This window comes from Cavia porcellus, unplaced genomic scaffold (assembly GCF_034190915.1).
Source record: "Cavia porcellus strain 051 isolate PalLab524CR breed Dunkin Hartley unplaced genomic scaffold, mCavPor4.1 scaffold_26, whole genome shotgun sequence".
Taxonomy (NCBI): Eukaryota; Metazoa; Chordata; class Mammalia; order Rodentia; family Caviidae; genus Cavia; species Cavia porcellus.
In genome coordinates this window covers 18,142,218-18,163,232 of record NW_026947509.1, presented here as the reverse complement: position 1 = coordinate 18,163,232, position 21,015 = coordinate 18,142,218, and the positions used below count along the sequence as shown (strand labels likewise).

Sequence of the window (21,015 nt, the reverse complement as noted above, 5' to 3'; positions counted from 1 at the left end):
CCATGACCTTCTATAAACATAAACAAAAAATAACAGGAACTGGATGTGTGATGCACATATATAGTCTCAGCTTCCCGAGGGCCTGAGGCAGGAAGATTGCTTGAGTGTAGGAGTTCAAGGCTACATAGGCAACAGAGTAACACCACCATCTGAAAAAAAATGGGTTGAAAATATATCTAGAAACATGTACAATATTTTAAAAGTTAACAATGTTTCTTATCAGAAGTGGAGTGAAGCTAGGAATCATCGGAAAAAGAAGACTTATAAATAAAAATTATATCCTTCTATACTGTTTAAATCTTTTACTGTGTAGCATGATGATTTTAATAATTTAAAAGATCTGTAATATGATATTACTTATGCATAAATTATATGTGCTTATGGAAATGTGATTGAAGGGAAGATGGAAAAAAAAAACAGTTGATTTGTTCCAGTGATGGAAATCTTGTGCAGTTTTCTGATTCCCTTGATTTCTTTTATTATTATAATGTTTGCATAATTGAAGAATATAAAATCTAAAGAACAGCTGCTTTAAATACTTTTTGGAAGTAAATAAAGTATAAATAATACATTAATGCATGAAGGAGTAGGATAGTATTGAATCAAGAAAAGCAGTCATAAAACATTTATGAGAATTCACATTGGTATGCCTACATGCATTCACCACAAAACAGCCTGGACCAAGAAGCAGCAGATCCCAAACAAGACAAGTGCCTTAGCGAGTGACCACAGGCTAGAAGGAACTAGGTGTGGTTTAGAAGAAGCATAAGGATAGGATTGAATCAGATCCTCTTTAAACTCTGGCCAATAATCTTTGGCTGTGCTCCTCTTTAGGAGAAGATAAAGTCCTCCGGCTGTGGCACCCTTACATCAGCACCAAGCCTGTGGGGAAGCTGGTGGGACACATGTTCAGCATCACCGAAATCGTGACCAATGAAAAAGATCAGCACGTCATCAGCCTTTCCTCTGCAAAGGTAACCACAACAGCAACAAAAACAAAAGGAAATAATTTTCTCTACAATCAACTATTAGAAGACTTAGGGAATACATATAAATTTCCACTGCAGTAACTGTCAGTAAGAGAAGTATTATCATGGAGAAAGACATGATGAACTTTTATTCTCTGTTTCTATTGATTCTGACTTGTAAGAAAAGACATGTCTAAGGACAAGTATATGGAGGGCCAGGGATTTAGCTCAGCGGCACAAGCCTGCACTGCCTGGCAAGTGCAGAGTTGTGAGTTCAATGCCCGGTACCCTCCCCCGCAAAAAAATAAGTGGGGAGGAATAATGTAATACAACAAAGAAAATGAGTTATAAATATTAGAATTGCTAGATTTGCAAATAATGTGATTGCTTGAAAAATTCAATAAAACCAGTTTAACATTTTAGAAGGGCTAAGTACAATAAGGTAGGTAGTTATGATAGCAATTTATAAAAATACTTTCTATATAAGAACAATAACTAATGAGGGGAAAATAGTCAACGAAATACCATTCACAATTACAAAATACATAAAACAGGAATAACCTTAATGAGCAATAGTCACTATCAATGTTAACATAGTTATGAAGTTTAACTGAGGTGCTTTTATTTAAGAACATGAGGCACACCATATTCATATATGTGAATATTGTATACAAAAGGTACTTTTCATGAAAATAATCTATTATACTTGATGCTATGCAATATTATTTAAATACCAGTTTGTTGAGTTTCAAGTTAGTATAAAGATATTAATACACAAGAATACTACAGAAACTTTGGAAGATTTAATTATGAGCTGACACTACCAGATATTAAAACAGATAACATAAAAGTAACATTTCAAATCTGTGAATGGAGGATGACTTATTCAAAAAATATTTGAAAATCTGACTAATCATATGTATAGCCTATATATATGAAGAAATGTAGCCAAGTCCTCACTTCATAAAATATGCAACAAAATACATTCCATATGTATTAAAGATAAGATCATAGAAATTCTGGAATTTTCTGAAAAAAAATATTGGTGATGATTCATATTAGCTTTAAGGTAATTCCTAAGCATAGCACCTACAGCTGTTGGGAAAATAAATAGGATTACACAACATTAAACCTTTCTGTAAGCTCTAATAATAGCTATCATTTATCAAAGGCTTACCAAATGTTTAGGCACTTGCCAAGCATTTTACATATCAATTCATTTGATATTAATAATAACCCTATAAAGTCATCACAATTTTACAGAACAAGATAAATGAGATCTAAGTAATTAGTACAAGGCTATAGGGTACTTTGTGGCTGACTATAGCCAATCCCTTACCTGCTTCCAACTCTGACTGCCTCAGTGACAAGGCTCAAGGCAGAAACAGAAAAGCCAAAACCCCAATAAAAATGACAGAAACTGGAATAATACTCTTAAACAAATGAAACTGACGAGTTAGGAACAAAAGGAGGGAGGAGAAGTGGAAGGGGAAATGTTTAAAACACAGGCATGTAGATCTTTTGCAAAAGGGAGAGGAGGACCAAGGGAGGATAAGGGAGGGGAGAGGAAGGGGATGGGAAAGAATTGAGATGTGTTATGTACCTGTGCCAGCTCCCTCATGAGGAATATAATCAGTATGCACTGCAAACATGTACACATAAAAAAACTGAAGAAAGAAAACCAGGCATGTTTACGTAGAGCTGAGGAGGAGTAAAAAAGAACAATGAAAGAGCAGAAGAAGGGTGATACATCTTAATCCACTTTTCAAGAGTTTCTTGATTAATATTTGATGGTTAAGATAAAAATTATCATATGTCATGTTGCTCCATTTATACAATGGAAATAGATAACTATGATTAAGAGGCAGAGTGAGTAAAGAGATGCAAATGAAAATAAGTTTCCTAGACTTCATTGCACATGGTAAAAAAGTCATGTAAATGGTGCACACACAGCATATTAAAGAAGAAATGCATGGGGTGGGGATACAGCTCAGCAGCACAGAGCCTGCCTGGCAAGCATGAGGTAATGAGTTTGATTCCCAATTGCCAGTACCGAGACAGAGAGAGAGAGACAGAGAGAGAGAGAAAGAGAGAGAGAGAGAGAGAGAGAGTGCAGATTGCAACACTTATCCTCTTATCTTAGAGGGATCCTCCCCTCCAGGTCACACAGGGATACCTGATACCAAGACAGCACCAAACCCATATATACTGTTTGTTCCTATACATAATGAAGTTTAAATTATAAATTTGGTCCAATAAGAGAATAATAAATATAATTAACAATAGAACATAATGAAATTTCCAGCATCCCTATTCTTGGGCTTTAGAGTCATTAAGTGAACTAATGGGACCTAAGCACTGTGATGCCATCACATTTGATCTGATGACCATGATGAGCAGTAAGTGTTGAATAGCATACAATGTGGACACACTGTAGCAAGGGATGATTCACATGTGGCCAGGACAGAGGGATCAGGGGGATATTTCTTCATGGTGCTCAGAATGGTGCACAATATTTAACATATGAATTGTTTACTTCCGTAATTTCCCATTTAATATTTTCAGACCACAGATGCCCATGTGTAAACCATAGATAAAGGAAACTGCAGAAAGAAAAAACCACAAATAAGGAAGTATACTGTATTGTCACTTCGACGAGGAGATAGAATGAGGCTTAAGATACTTTGATTGCACAAGTTCATCTTTTGCACATTAAGGGTACTGTTATAGTCAGGGGTTTTACACAGAGAGCAATTCGGATCAGGACATGGAGTTTATAATATATTTATAATGCTCACCAGCAGTTAACACAGGAGAATGCAGGAAATCTATCCGCAACACCCACGACATAGATTATTTAGTCAAGAGTCTAAACCCCATGGCAATGTCCCACGTGAGTCCAGATAAAAACCCAGAGCTCAGAACAACACCTGGAAGTCCCAACTGGAAGTCGAAAGTCCACAAGAAGGACTCACGCCAGTCTCTTTTACGGATCCGTGCCGGGAAGACCCAAAGGTCAGCGGTGGAAGCCAGAAAGTCTATGCCAGCAGGATGAAGGAGCTGTGCTAGTGGGATGAGGGTTCTACACTGGAGCCAAGAAGTCACACTCACAACAAAGAGCGGGGCTGTCCTGAAAGGCACCACAGCTGTCCTTAATGACACGGAGGCCCCGAGCTCCTCCGACAAGCACAGTCAGGTATGTGCCAGGAAGCGGCATGTCGAGTTCATCCTGGAGACCAGGCAGCACATGTCTTCCCCTCCGGAGCCAGGAAGCAATGCTCGATGTGAAGACCAAAGCTTCTCCAGGAGAACCAACAGTTCAGACAGTAACTAGTAGGAGAACCAACAATGCCTCCATAACGCCTCAATCCCTCTCAACACCGCCCTTCTTCTCCACCTATTTATCCTGGCAACCCTCCTCGGTGGAGCATCTTCTCTCAATGCATGTTGATGTAATCCAGCTGGTGTTAAGTTGACCACTAGTTATCAAACCATAACAGGTACCTATTTTTATGACATGAGTAATTCTAAGTCAGTGAGATCTTTAAATCAAAGAGTTTATTCTACTTTTCCCACTTTTAAAAAGAGAATTAGAATTTCTCCAGAAGCCACCTAAAATAAGATAATGAAAGGGTTTATACAACTGTTTGAAAACTAATATATTACAGACTGATCAGGCCCAACCTTCCAAATGAGTGCACAGTGAAGGCTTAAATGAAGGAGACAAGCACTATGATTGTAGGGCTTCAAGAGAATCAAGTGTCTACCAGAAGTCACGATTCTGGATGCTGAGATGAAGAACTCTGGGCCACCTGTATTTTTTTGGTTTTTAAACAAAGGGATGGGATACTGAGGAAAACATGGAAATTGAGCAAGACCTTGGGATTCAGTTCAAAGACTTTTCCAAGTAGTAAATTAGTAAATTATGCTGATTTAGAAGAACTGTCTTTTCTCCAGGTTAACATTTACAGCAGATCTGAGAGGGCAGGAGTGAGACACCTGCAGCTGCAGTCTATATGTAATTAACAGGGTTGGAGCCAGGTGTTCTCAGCAGGCCTCAGCCAGGACCAGTGATTCATACAGATTCACTTACTATGGATCCATTGAGCATCTCCAGGCCTTAGGCCTGCAATAGACTCACAAGTAAACATAGAAAGCCAACTGTTAATTTTTAAATCCTGCTCAGAGCCACTTCATAGTGATCTCCAACACTAATAGAATCTTAAAATGGATGAATGTTATGGATTACATGTCAGTATTACTATGGAAAAAGAGAAGTGCTCAGTGTGACATGATAATAAGTAAAATTCAAGAGAAAAAACCTTTGATTTAATAAGTTATGGTGTCTGTTTATAAATAATAGAATATAGACATTTAACATCATATCAGTGAATGGCAATATGAAAACATCTAAACATGATATCATGTGAAATATAATGAAACAAGGTGTAATGTGATCAACTCATTAAAATGTTTGTCTTATCTATCTTATATTATCAGGGACAATTAACAGCTAGGTATTTTGGTGATTTCACTTATTTTCATTCATTATTTTCATTTATTACCTATTTATTGTTTTTGTATAAAGAAACATTTTAATTTAAAAATGGTTTTGGAAATGCAGAATTTTGAGACACTAAAGCTAAAACTTTACAAAGTAACACTAGGAGTTACTAGAAAACTAAAAGATAAAATATCTTTACAGCAAAAATTGAAGCCATTCATGCTCAGAGATGAAGAGACTAAAGAGACAATCTTTCCAATTTCTTTTAAATATAATGCATGTGTTAAGGGATGTTCAACCATCCCACCAGCTCCGCTTACGCAAATGACTTAGTCTTTTTCCATTCCGTTTCTTCCTTTGTAAAATGTCGGGGTGCTTAGGCCCGAGGCTTGTGATAGAGATGAAATAAGAGCATCCATTTGACTATTCAGCAAGTGCTTACTTCTTCGGTGTCTACTTGGAAGTTAAGTATTGTTTTGGTTTCTAGAGATGGAAAATCCAGCACAGTCATGAGGAAACTTACGTCTTCCTACTGGAAGAGAAAAACAAGCAAAGTAACAAATATGTAAGAAAACAGTATGTAAAAATTCAAAAGCACAGTGGCGTGAAGTGATTGAGTATCACCTCTGAGGAGGAAGCATCAAGCCAGAAGCCAGAATGACCAGAGCCACCAGTTCCATAAAGATCTGGGAAAGGGAAAGCGAGGCCGGAAGCACAGGCCGTGAAGCATGATGGTCCTGAAGCTGAAGTGGTCCTTGTCATCATGATGGTTCCTATGCATTGCAATGAAAACAGCAGACAGGCTTTGTGACATGGAACAGCCCATCAAATTAATCTACATAAAGTAGCTTTCTTCACACTAAACTTAAAGCACAGAGTTTAGTTGTGTAGAAGCTCCGTGACTTCTTCCGAGCTGAGACAGATTTTCATCTTGCTTTCTGGTTTTGCAGCATCTCCACAAGGGTATTATTTTCTCTTCGAACTGCTAAAACTGTATTCTTTCTAGGTGCTAATTTTATATGTCTAGTCACAGAGTTCAAGTGATGAACAGCTGTGCCATACCTACTGCTCCAGAAGAACTGACAAATGCTGAAAAACGAGGAGACAAATGTAAACTTCACTTACTTTCATTCATTAGCAAAATCAGTGGGCCCAATGGCTGGGGACCTTCTCCAGCAGAGCTGTAGCTACAAAAGGCTGATTCTTTCTTTGCTATGAAGAGGAGAAATAGAAATGGTTTGATGATTTACAACAGATTGCAAATGGGCGTAGAAGTTGCTATTTTTCTTAAGTTTTCACTTTAGAAGTGATATGTAGGAACCTGAGAAAGGACAAAGCTGACTAGATTGTGGTGTGCTTGAGAGCAAGAAGCAGTCTTTGTAATAGGTGCCAGTTAAATACGGTCAGAGTAAACCCTTGTCAGCTTGGTCTGTAGATTGGCTGGGCTTTGTTTATCTATGACCATAGCTAAAATACTCTCAGAGATGAAGATTATGCCTCATGTCTCACCCTAAGCAATGTGGTTAAGAAAATGATCTCCAGAATCAGGCAACCTAACTCTAAGCGCTGGTGCTGAAAATTATTAGTTGTGACCTGGCGTGAGTAATATTGAGATCACTGGGAGGATAACTTAGTATCTTCCTCTTAAGGCTTAAATGAGATAATGAGGTAAGAAGGAAACTACTCCACACCAATGCAGGAAACAATGATAATATCATGTAAAAACTCTGCAAGGAGGCGGAAAGAAAACCCAAATGCAGTGTGCCATTGAGGAAGGAAAAGCGACCCTATGGACAATTTGAATGCAAGCCAACAAAAGAGAAGTTTAGAGGCTGTTTCGGTCTCTTGATTTTAAAGAGGACATAGATTGAAGCCATGTTAAGGATGAAGATGACAGGAAAATGAGATGGGAAGGTGTTTAGAAGAGATAAAAGGTCTGAAGTTTAACCACAGGCAATTAAGCTACCTATTAATGTATTGCTTATTTTTGGTACCAGATATCAAACTCAGGGCCTCATACTTACCAGGAAGATGCTGTGCTGCTGAGCTAGATCCCTGGCCCTCGATGCCATATTTTTGTCTGCCTTCTCTTGCTAAATATGTTTTATCGTTTTACTCCAATCATTTAGTATGGCTTAGATTTACATATGACTCTTGTCAACCTCTCTTTGACTCAGTTTCAATAATCAAATAACTTTCATTCATTTGTACAAGAACATACTCGTATATCATAAAGAGAAGATAACAAGTTGCACATACTTTAAATGGTCCTTTATTTATGACCTAATACAAAGTAAAGTGTTTGAATTATTATATACCAAAATAGTGTAGAGTATTAACAGTGAAATCTCCTATATCTCTAAATGTATTATCTTTTTTGCCCATCTTAATCCTCTCATTATCTGAAATATTGAGTGTTTGTGTGTGTACATTATTTGTGTCACACTTGCACAAAAATCCTGAAAGGCACAATAGACACAATAGTGTGTCCTATAGACACAATAAAAGAGCTCACTGGGGGTGAGTGAGTTAGTGCAAGCCAAGCACACAACAAAATACCTGGTGTATAACCAGCCTGCAATAAATGTTAGCAGTTATCAAGAAGGCAAGTTCTCTTCTCTCTCCAGTAGTGGTGATGAAGCTTGTGCTGATCTATTTACACTGGTCCTGAACCTTCTTTGTGCCACACAGGTAGACATTATGGGTATAACCCATGACAGAGAATAGGTCATGGATTGCTTTTAAAAATTCCAACGTATCATATAGTACACATTCATCTACACTCTTATCTTGAGACTAAACCTCAAGTCTGTGTGATGGTCAGATAAATCTTCCCTCCTTGATACGTTATACATCAGTCTTTTGCATTTACCATCTTTCTTTAGTTCCACCTCCCAAGAACAAGCAGATTCTCTTGGTGCTAAATCAAATTCTTTCTTTGTTCTTAATCTGAACACTGCCCCATCAAGAGCCTTGAGTCCTCAAGCCTCTCTTCTCCTTAAGCTCATTCTGTTGATCTTCAAAATCATTTTCCTCAATTACAAATCAATTTCTAGTGTATCTTTTTAAAAATATTCTGCAAATCTAAAGCTGCATTTCTTTTTCACTTCAAATCTCTTTTTCTGTTTTATGATTTGCTTCTAGTAGTTATGCAGTAAGCAGTGATCCAACTTCAAAGTCACTTTGGACCCTTCTGCCTTCCTAACCCCTACCACTGATCAATCTCTAAGCCTCTGAAATATACCTCACACCACTCACCTCTTTCTTCTTAAAATAGTTATGAGCTTAGTCCAGAGTTACTAAGTAGCTCCCAGGTGAAAGCACATTTTAGAAGGTGCGGGTATTCTTCTTACCTTCTCTCCTTTCCCTCTCCAAACATTTCACTGCCTGTCACATTAATCTTCTCTAACCCACTTACAACCTTGTCAGTGTCTTCTTATATATTTGAAAGGTACTTTATGCCTTCAAATAATACTCTGTTCTCCAATTTTTAAGATTCTCCATGGTTTGGAACCTGAGTGCCTTTCAACTTTGTTTCTATTTGCTCATCTTCAGATGTTCTAAGCTGCATCAACCTCTTCCTCAAAACTTGGCACTTTCCTGCCTTTTGTCCAGAATATCTCTCCTCCCATTCTGAGCTATTGTATCTCCCTCTTCCTACCCTTTTTGAATTTGTTTTTGACATAAGATCTCACAATGTATTCCAGGCTGGCCTCAAAATCATGATCCTGACATAATTAACTTAGGAAGAAAAAAGATTTATTTTGGTTCACAGTTTTGGGGGTTTCATCCCTTGCTTTGGACCTGTAGTGAGATAACACATAACAGATGAAGTAGGTGCATGTAAAGGTATGGACAACTATTTCAAAGAAATCAAGAGACATTATGGTAGCCACTGTTGATCTCCTGTTGTCTTGCTTTGAAATCCCATGTCACTTGCATTGCTTTTTTCTGATCTGCTTTGTTCTGTTCTCTGCTATTTTGTTTTACCTTCTTTAACATAAAAAACAAGTAGATGAAATAAGTGCTCGTATTATGAGCACTGCTCATATCATAGCTGGACAACAAAAGCGATAAAGAAGGGACTGGGATCTCACTCTCATCTCTGAGGACACACCTCGATGACCTAATGTCCTCCCAGTAAGCCTCCTTTCTAGAAGGTTCTCCCAGTGACACCAAACAGAAGCCTTTAACGTACAGGCCATTGGGGAATCTTTCAAGATTCAACTATAGCATACTGCTTGAAAGTATATACAATAATTTTGTAATTGAAAATTTTTAAGAGATATGTCTTCATTTTTATTTGCCAATTATCACAGGAAAATGTGAAAACAATATAATGAAATTAGCAAGTTTAGTTTCACATTGCTAAAAACTTTTGTTACTTTTAAGAACTCAATAAATACAATGAATTTTTATCGATGATTTTGCATTGAATTTTCTGCACAATAATGTTAAATGACTGTGTCACTTTGATACGTACATATATATACATATACATATATATATATATGAATATGACTTTTGAAATATACCATTTGTCAATATCACTGTGTTAACTTTCAAGGAAGTTTCATAATATCTTATGTCTTCAGGTTCTTCTCTTGTAAAATCATGTAATCCACTGAATAACCCTCATATAATTTACTTGGAGACTCAAAATTCCATGAATCTCTTGTAGCCTGTCTTGGTTACTTTTCTCTCATTCCTGATGTCCAAAATTAAGGAAGGGAAGGCTTATTTAGCTCACAGTTTGTGAAGGTTTCAGTCCATAATCATCTGGCTCCAAGGCAGAGTGGCATGGTGAGAGGTAACAGTTCAAGGTGACAGAAGACAGCAAAAACAGCAAGAGCAAAAAGGAGAGAAGCAAGCCTCTTTTCCTGCCTTACAGTGTTGTATGCAGGCTACCTGCCGTAGGGTGGGTATGGCACTCATACCATCCCTGGGTCCTCCTCTTGCACAGGCTCAGGTTGTTTACAAAGTGAGAACCCAGGTTCCCTGCAAAATCACTTAGTTAAACTTCTAAATTTCTCAGGTTGACACAATGAATCAACTATAATATAGCCACTGGGTAAAATTAGGAAGATAGGTCAACTCCCAGCTTCCCTAGACAAATAGGAAATTGTGAATTCCCTATACCCTTTGTTCTATCCAAATGATGCTGCTATTCTAAGGATTTTACCCAAAGACAAACTCTTAATGATTCAATTTTCATCATGGCACAACTCAAATATTCCTTACTGTGCAGTATAGCTATGTTATACCTATATTTATGCTCTTATTAATCATTTCACCTACAACATCTAGAACAGACTTCCATAACTATTTGATGCACAATTAATTTTATATGCTGTTAGTGTTTCATTTTTTGTATTTTGATCTAACTCTTTAAGTATCTTAGACAAGCTCCTAAAAACCAGACATTCTGCTCTAGACATTCTATAATAAACACTCATCAAGAAAAAAGGGGAAAATGTTTTATTAACGCCTTTGGACAATTGTGATTGGTATGAACTTTGCAAGAAGAAAAGCTGAGAAACTCGATCAAAACAATCCTCATTCCTAGCATGCACATGAATATAATTTTTGAACTTCTGCTTTATCATTATTAATTAATTATCCCTCACAAAAGGCTGTGGGCAAAGCTTTTTCTCTCTTCTTTTTCTTTAATATTGTGTGACTAGTGGCTTTAGTTCCCATTTTATCCTCAAAGTTTAATCAGCCTTAGAACTGAATGTTTTCCCCATGTTAAAAAAAAGCTTCTAATTCTTATATTCTCAGTTTATTTGAAAATCAGCATTATTATTTTTACTATTAATATATGGTAGTTTTTTGTTATTTAAGTTCACTTGCACATATGCAATATTTAATTTACAATTTATAAGTATTCCATTCTGCCACCCAAAGTTCCTGTAATGGTAGTTACTTGTCTTCTGTGATTTTTCTCACTGTGCAAATTACTCTCCTGAAATATTTTGCCCTGATTTCTTTCTAAGTCCCATCAGGGCTGACCCGGATTTTTGTTGGTTGGGCCAAGTTTGAGATGCTAAACTCTAACATATGGACACTGTCAACTCCTGCCCCAAATGGATGAAATAAGAGAATGAACGGCATATGACCTCATTCAAATCATTACTCTCTTTTCTCCCCAAGTCATTCACATATTATGGCCACCTCAAAATAAAGTAAATGGATTATGCTTCTGAAACAATCCCACTTATTTATTGTTATAGTCAAGCAGAAAAAATAGTAAGAATATGTGCAGTACTGAGCCACTATAATGTTCTATTGGCCTAAAACAGAAAGAGCAAGTCGGGGCTGGGGATTTAGCTCAGCGGCATAAGCGCCTGCCTTGCAAGCAGGTAGTCGTGAGTTCAATCCCTGGTACCGATAAAAAGGAAAAAGACAAGAAAAAAAAAAAAAAGAAAAAAAAAAGAGCAAGTGAACAGATCAAAAACCAATTAACCAACCAAACTAAAAAGGGACTGGGCAAACAGAGTCCAGGAAGTATTGAAAGCCTTTCCAGACCTTATTGCAGTTCAGGAAGTTTTTATTTGTAATCCCATGGAAAAGTTATTAGAATTCTAGCAAATTAATTCCAGTCTACTACTTCTGGTGCAACCCAACATAAAGACACTAAAGCATATATGTAATTGGAGAGCCAAGGGGGTCCTAAGTCCAGCTAGGGTGATGCCTAAGAAGAACAAAGGCCTTGGTCCTGGGCCAAACCTAGATTTTATTAATTCATGAGGAGGGGAGCGGCTTGAGAATGAGTGTGAAAGTGGTGGAAAGCATATGAGCACTGTGAGCTGGGCTAGGTAGGAGGCCTGAAATCACCTCTGCAATATGCAGAGTGAAAGATACGCAAGAGGAGGAATCTGTATAACACAAGTTGAGGGAGTATCCAATGTTTTGGGGTTGGGACTTTAGCTCTGGTGTGTAAGTTTTTATGTGCTGGAAAGTCATAGACTCTTATTTGGAAGCTCAACTCCAGTCACAGATGGAGCATGGCCCTCCCTCCCACCTGGCTCTCACATGCTCTCTGATCTGTCCCTTTGCTTGAAGGGGCTACACATTAGCACCTCAGCTAGTCTCATCTGCATTGCTTAAAGCCAATTGAAGGGATAAGGAAAAGTCCTAGCCAGCTCTGACATATCAATAAATGAAAATAAGGATAAGATTAGCCAAAATGGAGATAATTATTCTTTTAGGGAGAGTCTCTGGTTGATCCTCCACAAGTAAGATGTAGTTGTGCCTTCAAGAAACTTCTAGTCTAGAAAAAAAGTCTCCTGAGCAATTCATCATGTTATAATCACTAATTACATTAACATAAAAAGGCATTATGGGTATCTCAAAAAGGACATCTAAAGTGGACAGCTGACCAAAACAGTTTATCTAGAGGAAATTAATGTTTATTCATTTTTTGTTAATTTTATGCAAGCACAATGTTTTGTAGCATTAGTATATGTGTAAGTGTCCCTAATATACTCTGATTTTGCATATTCTATGCAAAATCCAACAGTATATTTTGAAATTGATCCATACTATTCTGTGTAACTTAAGTTTGTTTATTTATTTATTACTTATTTTTTGTGGCTGGGAATTGAACCACATGCTAGATAAGTACTGTGTCACTGAGCTACATCCCTAACCTCTATGTCACATTTGTTTTAACTCATGTATATGAATATTTGAGGCTTTCTTTAATAAGACCTTTTTTACTTTGGTAATCACAGCTTTGGTTCAACAGATTTTAAATTCTAATGTAGTCAGATTTATCAATCTTTCGTGGCTCATAGTTTTTGTGCTTATTTAAGAAATTCTTCCCAACTCTTAATTCATAAGGATTGCCATCCTTTATGGTTCTCTAAAAATTAGTTACTTTTTAATATCTCCCCCTTCTCTCTCTCCTGCTCAGACCTCCCAATGTATACTGTTCTCCACCTGGTCCCTTGGCCCAAGTGCCTGAGAAACCAAAACAGGCAGATCTAATCTCCGAGCCAGAGCTCAGAGATTAATTCTCCATTCTCACTGATACCCCATTTTTCACCGAGGTATGCACCTCCAGGTCAGAACAGAGCACAGCCTGTTGCGCCCCTCAGCCTCTCCCTCTCTGGCCAGCTGGGAGACCTGTGGCCGCCTCTGCGGTGGAGCAGTGAGTCGGTGCCTCCAGTTCTGTCTGGTCTGCCTTCACTGCTGCTCCACCCAGCACTCAGGTCTCTCGCTTGAGCCCATTCCCTGCTTTGTGCTGCACTTACTATTTGGCTGTGTTCATCTGTCTGTCTCTAAATCTTGCTTTGGAGACTTGGTATTTCTTTTTGCTTTCTCTTTTCTATATAGTCACTGAGATTGGAGAAGAAGTAGCCCCTTTTGGGATGGACTTCAAATACTCTTTTGACCCAAACCTTCTTTCCCTATATAGCAGGTTATAAGAAAGAGAAGGAATTAGCTAGATGGAAAAGGCCATTGAGAGAAATTGTACATGAGAGGAACACTTTGTGTGAATGCACAGAGATGGGAAAGGAAAGAGAACTGGAAGCACTTATTTTATTTTATTTTTGGTACTGAGAATTAAACTGATAACCTTGCACTAGCCAGGCAGGCACTGTGCCACTGAGTTACATCTCCCGCCCTGGAAGCACTTTTAAGTGACAGTAATCAGAAGAGCATAAAAGGAGGAGGACAGTGAAACAAAAAAACAAAGACCCAGAGGAGGATGAATCATGATGCCAATCAATGAGGAGGAAGCTCTTGGTACCTTCTATAACCCCAAAATTGCCACTTCCCTAAAACACACACAAAAGACCGAAGAACCAACCACAGAAGAGAGAAATAAGAGAAAAAGAAAATAGAATTACTCTATAGAAGACACCCCAGACTTCAGATGTATTCATATCAGTTCAGTGAAGCAGAGGGTACTGATGTCATTATGTGCACTATCAAAGCAAGAAAACTGAGACTTAAGAAGGCTAAAGGATGGGCTAGGACCAAAATCCAAACCCTCTTTTGCTTATTCTCTCGTGATTTACTCAGAGTTTACATACAGACAGCAGAAAGAGCATTAACCATCAGTGTATGTCAGTCAAAAGGATACAATCAGAAACAATTGGATTAGAGATAAATTTCTCTGGCACTCTTTGATCTCACTTTGGTCTCTTTATTTACTTGTCTCTTATTTTAGACTCTTAACCCAAAATCATAAATCATCCATTAAACTCACTTAGTCTGTGATACAAAAGACTGAAAAGGTTCAGTGTTCTATCTCCTCTTTTAAAATTGGCATTTTTAAAACCAGGACAAAGGAAATAAATTACATTTGTACAAGTTCTAAATAATAGTAGAGTGCAGTGGGTACATTTCTGACCAAAGCCTCCTTCCAGTACTCCCTAAATCAGATGATTCAGCATCTTCGTATTCCTGCATAGCAGGGCCAATTTACCTTAGCAAGTGAAGTGCTCGATTCACTAGTTCAGCTTTACAAGTTTCAAGTTAGAAGTCAGTATCTCAACAAGCAAGAGAAAAGGGGTTGAAGGGAAGAGAGGGGAATAGGAAATGTATGTCATGCACAGGTACGGAATTCCTTATGATAAATGTCATCATTATATATATCTAAAATGTTTCTGTAAAATTTAAAGTCAAAAGTCAGTATCTCTGTTGGCAAAGCCACAACCTAGAATTTTATATGTCATTCTGTAAATAGTCACCCATTTACCCTACAGATAGAGTCCTTGGCTTACAATGGTTCAACATACGATTTTTAAACTCTATGATCTACACAAACAATCTGCTCTTTACTTTCTGTTTAGTTCTCAACCATTTTATTATAAAATAGTTTGTATTAAATTATTTTTCCCACATGTAGGCTGTGTTCTAACATCTAAGCTAAGCTATAATATCTAGTAAGCTAAATGAACTAAATGTATCTTGTGCTTGATATTTTCTACTTATATTAGGCTTGTTTGGACATAATCACACTGTCAGTTCAAAAACATTTGTTTTCCAACTTAAACAGATTAATATTTATTATTATAATATGAAAATATTTAGGGTTTATGTATGAGTAGGAAGTATAACCCCTGAGATTCAGTCATACTGTAACTTGCTAAAAAATGGTAATAAGACCAACCCAGTTATTCCAGGTGACAGAGTGTAAATTTCACCTAGTTTTGCCAGATTTGTACATTACTGTTGTTTCTATCCTCCAGTATCAACTCAAGTTCTATTTGAATTATTACATAGCTTTCCCTCTCCTGTCCCCCGTATTTTTACTATTCCTGCTCCATCCCTGAAAACTGCTCTCTATAATTCTTACATGTTTGGGCAAGAGGAGAAAAATGTTCTTTGAAATCTCAGTGAAATATTCCCATTATTATTCCTCTGAATTTTTTTTAAATTGTTTTTTGGAAACAGGGTTTTGCTATGCAGTTCAGATTGGTTTGAACTCACTTTGTAGTTCAGGCTGGCCTCAAACTTATGGTGACCTTCCTGCCTCAATCTCCCAAGTGCTGGGATCCCAGGTGTGTGCCACCATACCCAGCCTGAATTCTTAAACAGTAATAAATACCAATTCTCATTCCCTTCTATGAAGATAGAAAAATCCAGTTCTAAAAAGTAGACTCAAAGCAAAGCTTTAATCACCGCTGCTATTTCCCTCTGAAATTAATGAATTAAACCAGAGCTTAGCAAATGTGTGCTCATGATATAAATCTTATGCTGCCACAAGTTTAGAAGTGTCTACTTCAGATTCTGAAAACGCTTCACTAAATCTCTTGAGAAAAATAAGGTATAAACAGTGGTGAACTTTGAGCTCTATCCCCCCAGGTTTTCAGGGTATGGAATATACAGACTCTTTCCCTACTACAAGTCTTCCACGACAGCCAGGGAGGACCAGGAGACATGCAGATTTATTCTATGGTGTATGATGCCAAACACGGCATGCTTATTACAGGTAGGTGCATCCAAATAATGGGAACTCAAACTCATGTCCTGGTTTTTGACCTTTTTTTAATAAGCACATAAGCATGTTCTGTAGGAAGAGACCAAGAAGGAGTAACTGCAAACAAACCATGATGTGCCAGGTCTTATTTTCAATTCCATGCTTTCTTATCACTCTATGGCCAGATGGACAAAACACATAAAAGTAATTTTCTGAAAATAACAGGTTAGGGGCTGGGGATTTAGTTCAGTGGCATAAAGCACCTACCTTGCAAGCAGGCAGTCGTGAGTTCGATCCCTGGTACCAATAAAAACGAAAAAGACCAAAAAAAAAGAAAATAACAGGTCAGTTCTCTATGTTCGTGAACACAGGAATGCACAACCCAAGAATACACAGTAAAAGGAAATGCAGCTGCTATGTCTAGGACAAATCTGGCTCTTATGCTCAGCTCTGAGTGTGATCCTCTCTTAGATGATGGTCCCAGCATAAGCCCCTTTTCTGCAGCAAGGCAGTTTCCCCATGCATCCTGTTCATGAGAGTATTGGAAGATTAATGCAGACTCTCCCAACTGTATTTGCTTGTCTTTGTTGTTGTTTTGTTTTGTTTTGTTTTGAGACAAAGTCTCACTATTTAACTCAGTCTGGCCTGGAACTCATGGTGATCCTCCTGCCTTAGCTTTTGCAGGTGCTGGGATTTCAGGCATGTTACCACCATGCCTGATTACGTCTTTCTAGACAAAGAGCAAGAGAGAGAGAGACAGAGAGACAGAGAGAGAATAAAACTCAAGATGACAGATCACCAGTGCTGATGCCAACAGATTTGCTACCTTTTTTTTTTTTCCCTTACAGCCTCTTAGATAGACACAGTAAAGAAACAAGTTACCCTGTTGGGTATTTTGCTTGAACACACTTCATATGCTTACCCTTAAGCTTCAGAAGAGAAACGAATGATATTAATAGTAGTTCCTCTTCTGGAACACCCAGCCAAAACTGCATTTCCTAAGCACATTCCCACTGACCACCTGCTGTGAGTTACTGTGGGATTAATTAAGGAAGGGAAGTGCTTGGTGCTATCTCTGGTGGAGAATGTAATTATTTTTAATTTTTGTGTTGGTGCTTTTTCTTGCTGGGTTAGGAAGGAGCTAGCATTTTGTGCTTGAGTGGTAAGTACCCACCTCCACACGACCCCCTCTACAAAGAATGTATGAATGACTACATGAAAATTTGTCCTCTTAGTACCCCACTAGCATGTTTGAATACTGCATTCAACATTTCTATCCCACATCGTCAGAGTAACTAGGGGCTCACATATCAAGAAAAGAGAAGAAACAAAATGGATTTTTAAAAAAGAATAATATTTCTTCCCAATTGTATATAATTTGGGGACTATTTTTGCCTGCAAAAAATATAGAGCTCTACGTACGCTTAACTATTGAAATTATATACACTGACTTACACATCAACTTGATATTAGAATTCTGTGAAGTTTATTAATTTGTGCTTTGATCCAAATGAAGCAATTTTATATACTATTCCTCTATACCACACCAACAGCAGTGGCATGTGCTAAAAAGGCTTTGCAGAAAATGTTATTGTCACTGTCATTTAATTTAGTGCTTTTATTAATACAACAGCCATTTGCACATTTTTTTTCATTGTATCACCTGACCCCATCTTGTGAGGAAGAATTATTAATTTTATAAATGGAAAACCTGCATCTCAAACAGTGTAGCTAACTAGTAGAAGGTAGAAATTCTGAGCTGGGATTTTATCTCAGAGCTTCTGACTCCTGAACCCACATTCATTCTCTGCAATTGTAATACAATCAGCCAAAAAATGAGAAGAGAAGGGGCTAGGGATATAGCTCAGCAGCCTACGCACCTGCCTGGCAAGCGCAAGGTCCTGCATGCAATCCCCATGAGAGAGAGAGAGACAGAGACAGAGACAGAGAGACAGAAAGAACTGTCACTTGCCCATAAATACACCAAGCTTTGTTTAAGTCCATTCTAAATAAAGTTAGTTGCTGTCGGCATAATGTTAAAACACCTACCAAGAAGCTCCAAGTGTGGTTTGACTATCTGGGTACCATATGCCTCTCACATTTCCATACTGAGATATCTGAATTGAGAAATATTACCATATGAACTGTCTCAGTCCTTCCTTACACATGAACAGATTTCAACTTAAAATTTAAACACCTAAAGAAAGTGTTTAGCAACACCTGTTAGAAGTTTCAAAATTGAAATTTCTTTGAAGAGATTTGAAAAACCCAATACAAAGTCAGCTGTTGGTAACTTGATCTCCACATCAAAAACTAGGGAACATGTTTTATTTTTTTTTTTGAACTTCTAGAATACTTTATCAGTACTTCTAGACATGACTCAACAATAGAATAATTAGTGGATTTTGAGAATACTTGAAGATTATAGTACACCCGTAAAACAAAGCCAGCGGCCCTTAGTAATAAACGCAAAAATGCTTGATCTCCATCTCCTGGCCTTGTTAACTGCATCTGCCATGTGGTGGTTTGAAAATTAATTTTACTTAATTTTGTGTTACCATGATTGGCTTGCAATCATTCTCATTCATTATATTTAATAAAACCATGCTCACAGAGTGTTTTATAATTTGTTGGTTGGAAAGTGCTAATAATAAATTTCAAACACTAAATAAAAGCTGGCCTTCAGCAGAAAGCTGACCATCACCATCACTGCTAGGAACCAGACTGAGAAGTACAAACGGGCATATAAGGAAGGAGGAAGTAGACCATAGGAAGTAAGATATTTGGGTCACTAAAATGGATGTCAATGAAGTCTAAATGACCTGTCCTTGAAAAATAATAATGTTCAAAATGAACATTCTTTCTTTGGTTAAATCACATTTGCTTTATCTTTCAAAATCTTTTTAGTGTAAGTGAATGTATTTTCATGTCATTAAATTTTCTAAGCCCTGATACTACTAGTTTCATTGATTGGCTGTTTTCAGACCCGATTGGTTGGATAAAATCTTCTGTGAACCTAAACGTCTAGTATAGAGCATTTAAGGGATTCTTATTTCTGTTCCAGGATCAAGTTTTATAGACATGTATCCTCTTACAAGGATGGTACAAGATACAAAACAGGTTCCTCATACTCATGAACGTGAAATCAATGTCATGCTTTATAACAAGTTTTTTCACCAAGTACTCACTATCTGCTCTGAGTCCATAATTAAGGTGAGTACATACTGACTCTACAGACAGAAAAAGGACGAGCAAATAGGATTTCTCTTCTTCCAGGTACATCATTGTGTGATTAAGTAAATGTGGTAGGACATGTGATGAGACCCTATATTGGAGCTCTTTTTAAGTTTTCATGGATACATGAAAAATAAAAATTTTAAACCAACTCAAACTGCTTTCAACCAAGGAACATCTTGAATAAATCAATCAATCTAGTTTTTACTATCAAAATAGAACTTTTAAGGAAGTATGTCAAAGTAAGGGAATTAACCTGTAGGCTTTCACAGTTTATATTTTTATCTTTTTATTTTAAAAACTAGATGTAGTGTTCCTAGAGAACTTTTCTAATTCAAAGATGCTCAGATGTCTTCATTGTGGGAAAAACTATATTTTATCTTTCACTGAGCTAAAACTAGAGGGTACACGTTAAGAAGGAATGTAAAGAAACTATCATTGTTTACTAAAATGTTTATAGGTGTGGGGAAAATGTCTACAACATTAAGATCTCATTTAATTCTTATGAAAGTTCTTGGTGAATATATAATGATTTGATTTTAGAAATGAGGAAACTAGGGTAAGAGAGACCAAACAACTTGCCCTATGTTTGTCAGTTTTCTGTGACTGGGACATAATAATACTAAATACCCATAATTTGAAAGAGAAGATGTTTGATTTGATAGTTTCAGGAGGAGTTAGTCCATGGTCAAATGGTTCCAAGGCGGAAATCTAGTAAAAGGCATTGTAGAATTAAAATTGCGTAGTTCATAGTGGCCAGAGAGCAGAGCAGTGGATCAGCACCACACTAGGAGCCAGATCTAGACCCAAATAGATCTAGCCAAATATTCATGACCCATCCAAATATACCTAGAAGTGTGCCTAACCAATCCTTGGAGTAGATTATCAAAGCCACTCAAGTGACATTCCACCTTAACCACTGTCCCCACTTCTGTCCAGCAGAAGACCTGGGTTAGATATGCCTGTCATGAACACCCATGACCTTTATGCTCCATCCCTTTAGCTCTATCCCTACTGTTTTCAGGAGCCAGGGAAGTTGGCCATGCTGTGTCCATCATTATAACCACTGACGTCAGCTCTGTGATGGCTAGAGATGTTTGCATCAGATGTCTATCCTTTTATATCTAAAAGGAGACATACAGACCCATAGAGAACATTCCTCCAGACACTTTTGAAGTTCTCTCTCAGTGTTTGATCTTCTGTGTTCATATGCAAGTGATTTTATTGGGCCAAAGGTTTCTGAATTCAATTATTTCACTTATTTCTGATCATGTCTAATAAGAAAGTAAGTAGACAGAAACAAAAGTAAAACCTATCCTGCTTGTGGGCAGAAATCACCTTTAAATAGAAGCTAGCTGTGCAAGACGGGAGTG

The 21,015-nt window shown here is 37.4% G+C and overlaps 1 protein-coding gene across 1 annotated transcript in view; it reads left to right on the top strand.

The window, feature by feature from the left end:
- The window catches only part of Wdr64 (WD repeat domain 64), a 139,934-nt gene that overhangs the window by 53,221 nt on the left and 65,698 nt on the right, over positions 1 to 21,015 (top strand). Inside the window, exons 12-14 of the mRNA XM_003474268.5 lie at positions 835 to 974; positions 16,294 to 16,420; positions 19,473 to 19,621. Of these exons, the coding sequence (XP_003474316.4) occupies positions 835 to 974; positions 16,294 to 16,420; positions 19,473 to 19,621 (416 nt within the window). The remainder of the gene's footprint in view (positions 1 to 834; positions 975 to 16,293; positions 16,421 to 19,472; positions 19,622 to 21,015) is intronic.